An 11602-nucleotide genomic window follows, 5' to 3' on the forward strand; every position below is an offset into this window, starting at 1 on the left:
TTGTCAAGCCTCATGACAACCTTCATTATACTTACTTAACGGCCTGTCTTGGGTCTCTTCTAAAACTATTGGTGAAATATACAATGGAGAAGGTTACAGAGCCAACACAGATTTACGTATTTCATGTGATCAAGCTGCAAAGTGTTTTTTAAAGTAAAATGTTTGGATTTGGGTCTTAACTAGGTGGTAGGTGGGTCCTGAAAGTGCAGTTGAGAACTTGTAAAAGACTATGGAGGGGGCCGTTACATGTAGCATGAAAAAACAGAAACAATGGTAAGTTGTTGATATATGAATTTCTACATGGTGAACTGGGGAAACTGTAAAACACTTGGATATGCTCAACAATTATCACCATACAGCTTCAGAATCAATGAAATAATTCAACTGTTATACTAATAATACCATACTGGGCGGTGGTATGTCACAGGAATCTCTTGCACTCTCAGTCCATTAGCCACCCCACATAGCGTGTTGCCATTATGATTACAATCACAGAAACCTCCTGTCACCTTTTTAACCAAAATCTGAAACTGAGAAAAACCCAGTAGTGACCGAGACATTTTAGCCGCGATGCTAACATTAAACATTTAACAGTGGTGACATTAATCAACACATGACACATGAAAGTGTGTGGCGTGAAGAGGAAACGGCATGACCGCAGTCGCCATCTTGGCTCTCAGAGGGTTCCTCCTGACCCAGACACACGGCTCGTGCCTGTGGCAGCATTTAGTCGGCGATAGCAGTAATAGTGTGTGACTTAAGGTGTGGAAACTGCCCCAAGGCGGCTCTGCTGCTCACATGTCAGACCTCCTTGGGTACAATGTCTGTATTTGTGATTTCTTACATGCAATCTTAACATGCACGGCCCAAGGGAAGGGCAAAGGCATGCAAAGAATAGAGGAAGACAGAAAAACTTCAGCAAGTTTTTTGAGGTGTGTCAAATAAAGTGCTTTTGTTTTTCGATTTTTAATATTATTGACTCCTAACTATTTCTATTACTTTTTAGAACAAAGAGTTAAGTATTTGTTCATTCATTTGACAGTGACAATGCAAAACAGAATTTGTGGTTGATGCACAAAAAGATGTATCTGACAAAAACACAGTTTGGTACAATGATAGTAAGATAGTGATTAAAAAAAATTATATTGCTAGTTCTCTTGACAAATTTTTTTCTCTGACTACTATTGTAGCCACAGGCTGCCAAACTGTGCCATTGGCCTCTCTGACCACTACGAAGCACTCACTCACACATGCCCACATTCATACACGTGCAATATGAGTCAAGTGCCTTGCCCAAGGACACGGTGACATCATGCACTTGTCCGAGGAGGGACTCGAACCGGCAACCTTTCTGTTATGAGATAACCCCACTTTACACTCTGGGCTACCGTCAAAGGAAAAGGCATGTGAGATGCGACAAGTTACCGGAAGTGAAAAAATAAAACAGTAAAATACAAAAGTTAATCAAAAACCTACAAAATAACAGGTCGTCTTACAATTTAGAGAAAGCAGCATAAGAATGTATTATGATGATGTATTGTATTTGTGAACGATTTTCAGCTTGTCAGGCCAAAAATGTAATAACCAATAACGTATTCATTATTACATTATCGGCCAGTAAATCGTTATTACGTTATTGGCTCAACAGGGTGGTTACATTATCGGCCATTATTATGTTATTAGTTCCTACAAGGTTAAACATAAACATCCAGTGGGAGGAACGTCAACGTGTACTGGTACCAACCATCTTCGATTGACTGAATTTTACACGTACTCATAGTTTTGCACATGAACAAACGTTTGATAAATCACCCCAAAAGAGTTAGTTAGTTGAGAATTAGCACCATAAACTCTCACATCAGCTACAAATTCTGTTCCTTAACTCTTTATGAATCTAGATCACCAAAGTAAACCATCTGTCACACTCTTAAAGTAAATATGAGTGTCATTGTGTGTAAAGGTTAAGTGGCTTTTCATAGCCTGTCTGTCATTTGCACCGTATGTTAACCAGAGAGGTCGTTGATTCCTCCAGGCCTATCCCTATGCGCATATCTCCTTCTTCGATAACATGATCTGAATTTGTGCAAGCATGCTGTGCAGGTGTCTATTGATTAGAGCACGTCCTGCATGAATGCTCAGTAAAATCAAGTTTATTGACATAAAGCTGGAGCCTGCAGTTGCCAAAATCAGTGTTATCTTTAATTCAGTTGGCACAAACACGCTTAGAAGAGGGTTATTGACTTTGCCTTCTTTCAGTTTCCAGTTGTCAGTGGGCACAATCTAAATCTTGTGACATTATGAGTTCAAAGCAGTTTCACTAATGACTAATGCATTTCAAGAGTATTGCCAAGATGTTGAATGGCTTCACCTGAGATGTGCGTATCATTGGAGTTTCTGTCCAAGCACAAAAAGCAGATCTTTTTTACGGTGATAAAAAAAAAGTTGCTTTCCTTCCTTGTATAATAGTTTATGATTGAGTCTTTAGCACATCGACCTTACATAATCGTGTTTTTCCGGTGAGTGTTATAGCAGATGAATGTGCCTCTGTTTACTATGTGCTGCCCCTCATTATTTGGACAATGCATCACCATAAAACCTGCTGCCTGGAACGATAACATTTGAATACAATCCATTGCATTTAACCCAGTTTCTAATTAAAACTACAATGCATCAGTATTATATGGACGCCACGGTGGCTGAGTGCTCAGTGCACATCCTGGTTTCAAATCCCGGACCGAGAAAATCCTTTCTGTGTGGAGTTTGCATGTTCTCCTTGTGTCTGTGAAATATTTTGTTTTGGACATTCTAAGACGCTTAGCTTTGCATTATTCATTTACTCCACACTGGTGTGATCAGTGCAGTAGAAAGTACAATAGAGGTAGCGTGTACCCTGAGATCTAATTAAAAGTGGGACGTTGTGCAAAAGGAGGAAGTGCGATACAGATAAATTTGTCATTTTCCGGTTCACAAGTTTATTGTCTGTGCTCAACTCTCTCTGTATGCAACTATCTTCCGCCTGTGTTGTCCAATTGTATGTAGTCTGTGTACATAACGCCTTTGTGTTTTTATGTTGTTTTCAACCTGCCGGGGGGTCTGCCGATGGAAATGAAAAGCTAGAATCTATACAATCTTCACTGTTCTTAATATGCACTGTGGAGTGGACTGAAACAAGGCTGCCAATCTGTGCCATCGGCCTCTCAGACCACCACCAACCACACACGGGTGGTGAAGTCTCTTGCCCAAGGACACAAGCCGCACCTGTGTAAGCCAGGATTCAAACTGCCAACCATTTTGTTCTCAGACTACTGGCATTTGTACATTGGCAGAGCGTGGCAAGAGGACGCTGGAGTGTCGTCTTTGAGGATGAATGAATGAATGGCCAAATGGTGAAAAAAAAAAAAAAACTGGCTGCCCGTAGCTCCTAAGTTCTGTCTTTCTCCGCTCCTAATAAGCCAAGGTCAGAAGACAGGGCTCCAACAAGTAAACAGTCTTGCGCACGGAAATACAAACTGCTGACGCTGACGCTCACCGAAGTGCAAACATTTTGATTCTCCGGCTTTGAACCCCCCCCACCACCACCACCACCACCACCACCTCTCCTCTCCCCCCCTCGAGCCTGTTTCTTACAGCTTTTCCTTGAGAGGCCGGGGCAATCAAGCTCTCTACCTTGTTAGGAGGTGTTAATTGGAGTTAGTCAGACTCCTCACTTTGTCAAGCAGTCTGACAACAGAATTAATTAGGATTCAAGTATGTAAATCAATTCAAATCGCGGGGTCCTTATGGGGGAGGATTTCAAAAGTATTTTCAAGCCGAAAAGCGAAACAGGTGCCGCGAACACGAGCCAAGTCAGTGTGAATATTATGACTTCTCCTTTCAGGCAGTTTTTTTGGTGGTTTGTGCAAAGCCACTTTTGGACCATATAAATAGAACTGTTAGCGTCTCACCCTCTTTCGTTGGACGCTGCACACCCTCCAGTAAATTTAGTTGGTTTCCTAGATCTCATTTTGACAAGCCAACCCGGCGTCACTTAAAGGTAAATTATAAAACGTGTGAAAATGCCATGGTAACAAACAGAAGGGGTACGTGCAGGGGCTGTGTGGCTTTAATTGGATTTGTTTTGAGTGGGGTCGTGGGACTAACGCATATAGTGTTGCCTTCAGATGCCTTTTCTTGCTTAAATAGATTGCTCAGTTCTGGAGAGTTTGAATGAGGTGGGAAAAGGGGCATTTGTGAAACAGTAGTAGTAGTTTTAGTGGTGAATTCCTTTAAACATTAAACAAACATTTTCATTCTGTGTACAGCACGACTGAAAGGGTGTAGGCTGAAGTTAATACATATTATGCTGAACCCTGTTTACAAACTTACAAAAATGTACAATACACAATTTATATGATCATTATTTTAAACTAAACTAAATCATGTCATCATTTAATTCACTTCATCCGTTATGGATCTATTATTGCCTTTTCAATAGCTGCTTACTTTAGTCATCCTGAGCTTATATATTTTTTGAATTTTAGTAGATTCCTACATTTTTTTGAAAGCTTTGACTGTTTTGGACTGGTCATTTATCCTTCAGGTCATTCCACAGATTAACACATCACACAGAAATACATCTACGTTTTTGATTTGTTCTAGCTTTACTTTGAAAATGCTGGTTCCTCTGAGGTCATACTTTTCCTATGTGAGGAGGGAGGAGATCATTATGTGCCTTGTACGCCATCACTAAAGTATTAAGCTCAGCGAGATCATGGATTTTCAATAGGGTTAGCTCTAATTTAGCTCTAAGTTATGCCCTATCATTATGCTTTTCACAAAGTGGCACAGCTCTTTATTGTCTAAGAGCTTCCATAACAAGTGACTTTCTCCTCTCTGCAGCTCTATCTAATCTTAAAATCTCTTAAATCATCGTCTCAAATCCCCAATACAACAAACAATGGATGATGCTGCTGGATGGCCTATAGGTTTGGCCAAAGCACATATGCCTCTGCATCGTGCGATCGATTCCCAGCACCGGCAGCTTCTCACTTATTTCTTATTTCTTTATTTCTTATTTCTCCTTTCTGTCCAGTCCAGTAAATCATATGGCGCCTAAATCTCACAATAAAAACGCAATAAATCAAAATAGATCGACCTCATTGCATTTCATGAATTGATAAGCAGCAGCTAAATGTGTTCTGTTTGCATCTGACTGTTTTAGCATCCGCGCTGATAAAATTGCAGGCCCTTATTTTACAAGTCCTCTCACTTGAATTCCCATTTCTCAATTTGAAACGGATTGGATTCCTGGTGCAAACACCTCGCTCTATTTTCCGCTGAGGAAGTGTTTTTGCAATTATAATTCAGTGACAGAAATTACCACCATTACTAGATGTGAAAAGTGGGTTTTTAAGCAGCTTTGGCGACTCTGACCAGCCTCATTAACTCTGAAGTGCCTTTTTTTTTTCTTTCTCCGTATGGTGTAAAGTGGAATAACATGTTTTGAATGGTTCTTTAAACAGCGTAAAAATGATCACTCGATCACGGGCAATCCAAATGTAGACTTAATGTTTGCAAATTGTATGTTTTGAGCCCTGGCAGTTTGTGAGTAAAAGTGACGTGTAATATAATGGAAGGCACATCATTTTAGTCTAATGGAGATACCAATATAACAGAAGACTGGACAACATTTTACAAAAAGCTGTTTTATTACCCATTTAATAACACCTCCATGAGAAGACACTTTGTACAAGATACATCACATTCTAAAGTGCACGAATACTGTACAACAGAAAATGACTTAAATACGCAAGGAAGAGGGGGAAATATTCACATTTTTAAAAAATAATTAAAAGCTGTAATCAAGTTGTTTTTTTTCTTTTTAGAACTGGGGCGTCATGCTTTTTTCCCCCAAATTTGTAAAAACAAAACAAAAAGGCCCAACGATCACTATGACTGTTCGGGTATGTGAGGGGGCGTGGCCTGCAGGGGTTATAACCTTGTGCAGCTTGCTTGGGAGGGGGACAACACTAAGCTTTGGCACCTTTAGAGAAAAGAGAAAAAAAAAGACATTAAGGAATGGAGAGCACTTAATATGATCAATTATATTAAACCAAAAAGATTTATATTTTGTTTTGTCGTGTTCAATAAATTACAGTCTCAGGGGCTCGTGTAGAATGCATAATAGCCCATGCCTTTTGGGTTGTCCTTGTTGTATTCGTCCGAAGTCAAGTCTTCACATTTGATGGTCGGCGAGTTCTCGTTGCTGGAGCCCCCGGGGGACATCCTGCGCCTCTTGCAGGCCATGGAGTAATCGCTAGAGTCCACTGCTTTGAGTGTGTGGGACGTTTCGATCCAGGTGGAGGCCGGCGGGGCGCTGCTCTCCTCCGGCAGCTTGTCTTTCGCCGTCGCTCCCGCTAGCTGCTCGTCCGCGAACGCCGGCGGGCTGGGACGGGGCGACCAGGGCAATCCGGTGGTCACTTTGCGCTGGTAAGAGCTTCGCGTGCCCCATCCCGCCGCCATTGATGCAAAGGCGGAGTCGGGGTAGTAGCCGAGCGCGTGGGACGTCTGGAGGGACAACGGTTTGATGCCGTAGGACAGCAGCGAGCTCGTGGAATAGTCATTTTCGTAGGACAGGTCTAGCTTGTTAGCGCCGGGTTGCTGGGGCGACACGAACCAGCGTTGGGCGGAAGCGGCGGCAGAGGGGTCGTCACTCTGCGGCGACAGGAGGCTGTTCGTCTGTGGCACGGCCCGCTCGCTGGTGTAGAAGCGGTTCTGAGGCAGGTTGTTGACAAACTGGTCCTGGAAAAAGGGCTGCATGGCGTAGCGGGCGCCCGGGACGATCTGAGTGGAGCGGGGCGAGTCGGTGGGCGAAGGTGTCAGTCGGTCACTCTCCGGAGCAGTGTACATCCTGGTCAGGAAAGAAAAGGAAACCACAGAAAAAACAGTTAGATGCATGGCCAGACAAAGCAGGAAACCAACATGGAGCGCGCAGCTCGAAGTGCGATCACACTCACGAGTCATAGTTGTCCCGGAAGCCTTTTGCAAAGGGGTTGTGGTCTATTTTGAGCTGCGTGATCTGCAGAGAGAGCGCAGTCAGAATTAGACTCAGGACATTTGACAGTTCAACTAACTAATTCAAACTATTTCAGAGCAATTAATTGCGGTGCCAGTGATAGTAAAATTATTATGAGCTGTTCTTAATAGTTTAGCACAATTTTTATTTAAATGGGAAAAATAACTAACTCTAATAAGACTAGACTGGAAATTAATAACAGCAACATTAAAAAAGCAGCATAAAAAATGTGGGGAAATTTTGTAGCAAAGAATTGAAGAAAAAAAATAAAGGGAATCAATTCTTACGTCTGTGTTTTGGTAGGCGGTGACGGCGATGAACTGGTTTTCGGGGAAGGTGAACGTCTGTGTGCGAGACTCATTGCTCATGTCCTCCACGCCGTCCTCCGTCACCTCCACGATGTGAAGCCGCGGCTGGTACTTATGAAGAGACTGCAAAACTATCATCTGAGAAAACAGGAGAACGTACGCGTGACTCTCTGCAGAACGGTGTCGAACAATTAAGCTATTTAGTGATATTTGTTTGTAATGTGTCGTACCTGTGTGTTGTTGTTATTGGCCCCTTTGTTGTTGGTCAGCTTCAGTTTCCCAAAAGAGATCTCCTGTCTCATCCAGTGAGCACCAGTGTTCGGAGATTCAGGATGGACGTACATCTTGTTTCCTGAAACAGAAAAAATAATAATATTGTAATAATTTCCAAAATGCTATTTTCAAAATGTTACAATTTTATGTCTTATATCGAAACTTAAAACAACGTGTGAATTCACTATTTCCGTCAGTAATTTTAAATGAATTTCTAATAGCAAAATGTATAATTGTATTAAAAAAACAATATGACAAAAATATACGTTAAATGGTGTAATTATGCAAAATGTTTTTTTTAAATTAATTTTCAAACGAACGAATACAAATTTACTGCATTCCAATTGCGGTTCATTTTCCCACGCAACTTCTTCTTGAGGTGATTTGACACTTCGACAGTTTATTATAACACCTTGTGAATACGATACTGCAAATTCAAAAGGTGAATACACAACATCATAAGAAACTTCACACGGAAAAAAAAAACTAAATACATTTTCATCCACACACTCAAATTTGACACGGGCCGTCAGAGCGAAACAATTAAAGAAATTAAGTCAAAAGAAAATCAGTAAAGAAAATCCAAATTCGTTTAATAACGGGAACAAACCGGTCACTCACCTTGCATATTATTGTCCGCTTTCCCGCAGGTGACCCACTTGCCTCCCTGAAAGCGCCAGTGATTTGGATCCGCCAGAACAACCTCCACGAACACGTTATAATGCGCAGTGAGGTTCAGGCCCGTGATGTTGAAACTGAGGAACGGAAACATGCGCCTAAAACCAGAAAGATAAGCGAGAGGATATTTTAATATATATCAACCTACAGAGGAGAAATAAATAAAGATAAGATAATAAATAAAATCAACACCGCGCATTCTTTTGCTATATTTTAGCGCATTTTGTAAATTCATGTTGACGAAATGAAAAAGCCACAGTGAGCGCATTAATTTAATAAAACGAATCATGCGATCGTGGGTGATATTGAGAAACATTTCCATTTTAAATACATTAGATACTACGTTCCGCTGTGGCCTCTATTTTCATGCGTAAATGTAGTGCGTAAAGGCCTCTTTACGCGCGCAGCTTCTTACCTGCCCTGCTTGGTGATGATCATCTCCGTCTGGTGTCGGTGGAACTTGAGCCACAGCGGCCGGTTGCACAGATACACCTGCGCTCGGGCCCCCGCGCTGCCCCCGGACAGCGACATGGTGCCAATCCCGGAGCCCGTGGACGGATAGGACGGGTACAAACAGCCCGGACCCTGGCTAAACTGATACCCTCCTCCGCTGAACTGGCCCCTGCTGCTACACACCGAGGAGGAGGAGAAGCTGGCCGGAGGCAGCACTGACCCGTAGTGAAGAGACGCCGGGTACCTGGACGCGCTGGTGCCAGAGTAACCGGTCTGGCCCGCGTACGGGAACAGCGAGCACGGGTTTGTCATGTCGGAACCGGCTTGAGCGGCCGACGAGAGGAAATATCTATCGGTGCCCAAGTCGTCGATGTTGTAGCGCCTGGAGCTGCTCAAGTCATCCTCTCCCAAAACCGGGGACCCCTTCCTCGCGGTGTCCCCCTCCGCGCTCTCCGTCCCCAGCATCCCGTTGCCCAGGTACTTCTTCGCGGCGCCTCCGCTCGACTCGGACTCGCCGCGGTCCACCTCTTGGTACTCGAGCTGAGACGACGGCCTGGGACTGGTGTTCGCGCTGTCCGACGAGGAGAGGTTGTAAAAGGTTTTGGGTAAGTTGATGGTCGCGCTGGGGAGGATGTTTTCAAGCTGCATGGTTCGGGAAAAAAAAACTCTCTGGGGGTCCCACAAACAAAAAGGAGAAGAGGACGGTCCACAACCAGCGACTCTGTTGGTTGTCTTGCACTCCCCCTTTTTGTTTTGTTTTTACTTCAAGCACATTCACGGATCAGGTTAGGTTCTGGGTTGGACCCCTTTGATCGGCGGCTCTTATAGTTCTTGTCCAAACACAGCGGCTTAATGTAGCGCGAGGGGAGGAGCCTTTGAAGATGCACGCGGGGGCAGCTGCTTTCCCCGCAGCCAATAGTTGCACTGCACTAATTCAATTATAAACCTACTGCTACTGTAAAAGCGCTCGCCATCTTCAAATGTTTATAAAAGCTGTGCGTAAAATACATTTTTCTTTAACCCGCCAGATGGCCCGTGCTTATAGGCTCTAACAGGGAAAAACAAAACATTTCATTAATAAGTTAAGCTAAAAAACAACATTTCGCGAGCACATACCTATAAACGCACATTATCACTTCACGCATATTTCTTTATAAAACATGGGGCACGAGAGACCCTGCTCAAATGTTCGCACGAGCCTCCAGCCGCTTCGGATCTGGCAGAGTCACATGTGCACCTTGTTTCCTATAATTGGCCTCCGTCACCTCTCGCCTCCTCCAGCTTCAGTCGCTCACATAAAAGATCCGAGTAAAAAAAAGAAAAGAAAAAGGGTTGAATTAAATAAACCCCATTGCGTTTAAAGTCATTTCCCGTTGCCAAACAAAAAGACAAAAGATTCAAACGATTTACCGCAAGCTCAACTTACAGTAATAAAATAAAAACTATGCAGTGTTCGTATTTAACGGTGCATTATTCAAATTATTTTAGCACAAAATAAAGAAATATAGCATTTATGTGTTCGCTGCTTTAAAATATAAAACATAGGCCTACAATTAATGCATGTTATTTTTAGCTTTTCAAAGAGAAAGCGACAAGTTGTTGTGGTATTAAAAAAATGAGTTTGATCTGTGCGTAAAATTAGCAGGCTATTGATCCACGCAGTGAAGATGGGGATCCAGCGTCACTGAGCAATGACCTAACGTATTTTTTTTTTTGGTATAATAAACTCATATTCTGGATGACGACGTGCGTGATGAAATACTTGCATAAAGGCTTTATGGGTAAACGAAAACAAGCAGAAGAGTTCCTTTAGTTTATTCAGAGCAGGTGATTATTTTTGGACAGCGCCCTCTAGTGTATTGACGATTGAGCTTTTCGAAGGTGCCAGTCATTTATTTTGTTTTTATTTCCCATCTCTTCTCTCCCACTTGTTTTTCACTTTGCATCATTCTCAGTCGCAGTGTACTCAGCGTCGGAGTGTTGTGCGCTCAGAGTCTGTTAAGGGGAGTGGGAGTGGGAGGGGGGAAGTGGGGGGGGGGGGGTTTGGGGGTGAGATGAATTTGGGGAAAATGGGGATACAAATCTGTGAAAAGCTGAGGGGCAGTCTCGGCTGGAGGCAGATTGGCTTGTGTCACAAACGGGACAAGCTCACGCGCCCATTGGTCCATCCACGAGCAGCGCGGCGCTCGCTGCACGCTGTCTGTCAGTCAAACTCTGGGTCCCCCCTCGCACAGATGCAAAACAAACATCTGACTATTCAGATGGAGAGGGCTTTTTCAGAATTTCTCATTTCCACTGATTTCGCTCATTCCTTAAGGGACGAGGCAGCCGAAACAGACCAATGTCCTTTGAGAGATTTGTCAATGGACGTGAAAGACAAGTCAAACCCTGCATCATTAATGTTGGTATTTATGGTTGCATCATTTTTGTTGTGCTGTGTATTATTGGTGGTGCCATTACATGATATCTGCAAGCAGTTGTTTTGTCCTCAATAATCCCATTGGAGTCGCACTGTGAGAAAAATAATCAATGTAAAGTTACAGAACAAGGACTAAATGACCGAGAATGACAATTGCAGGTCTGAGCATCTCCCAAACTGTACTGTGTTGAAGTGAAGTGACGGATGTGTGGTCCGGTCTAACATGAAGGATCTTGCCCTGGCCTGATGATGTTAATGCTGATTCGGAATGGTGTCACAGTTGCCGGAAAAACCTACTGTGTCTTGTTGTTGGTCTCATTGATAGTTTCTAAATCGGAAACAGAAAAGTTGCAGCAAATAAATGAAAGTTGTACTTTTCTAGCACTTGTGACGCACGTTTGACAGGATCAATTTCCA

At 43.0% G+C, this 11602-nt stretch overlaps 1 protein-coding gene across 2 annotated transcripts; it reads right to left on the minus strand.

Moving 5' to 3' along the window:
- Positions 1-5739: 5739 nt before the first annotated feature.
- eomesa (eomesodermin homolog a) lies at positions 5740-9602 on the minus strand. Of its 2 annotated transcripts, XM_079571125.1 has the most exons (7): positions 8729-9602; positions 8257-8411; positions 7593-7714; positions 7342-7500; positions 6996-7057; positions 6174-6889; positions 5741-6022 (listed from the first exon to the last, which is right to left on the minus strand). In XM_079571125.1, exons 1-7 carry the CDS (start codon positions 9412-9414, stop codon positions 6009-6011), a joined length of 1914 nt encoding a protein of 637 aa, XP_079427251.1. In that variant the 5' UTR covers positions 9415-9602; the 3' UTR covers positions 5741-6008. The 2 variants fall into 2 exon arrangements, with proteins under 2 accessions (XP_079427250.1, XP_079427251.1); XM_079571124.1 differs by having other exon boundaries at positions 5740-6889.
- Positions 9603-11602: the final 2000 nt, after the last annotated feature.

The sequence above is a fragment of the Gobius niger genome, assembly GCF_951799975.1.
Source record: "Gobius niger genome assembly, chromosome: 14".
Classification (NCBI taxonomy): Eukaryota; Metazoa; Chordata; class Actinopteri; order Gobiiformes; family Gobiidae; genus Gobius; species Gobius niger.

What these genes read in the sequence shown, in the direction of transcription:
- eomesa (XM_079571124.1), bottom strand. Translation starts at nt 9,414, where the DNA reads ATGCAGCTTGAAAACATCCTCCCCAGCGCGACCATCAACTTACCCAAA. An exon ending in AGCGGACAATAATATGCAAG is followed by an intron (nt 7,715 to 8,256) that starts GTGAGTGACCGG and finishes TTTCTGTTTCAG; the next exon opens with GAAACAAGATGTACGTCCAT. An exon ending in TTCCGGGACAACTATGACTC is followed by an intron (nt 6,890 to 6,995) that starts GTGAGTGTGATC and finishes TTTCCTGACCAG; the next exon opens with GATGTACACTGCTCCGGAGA.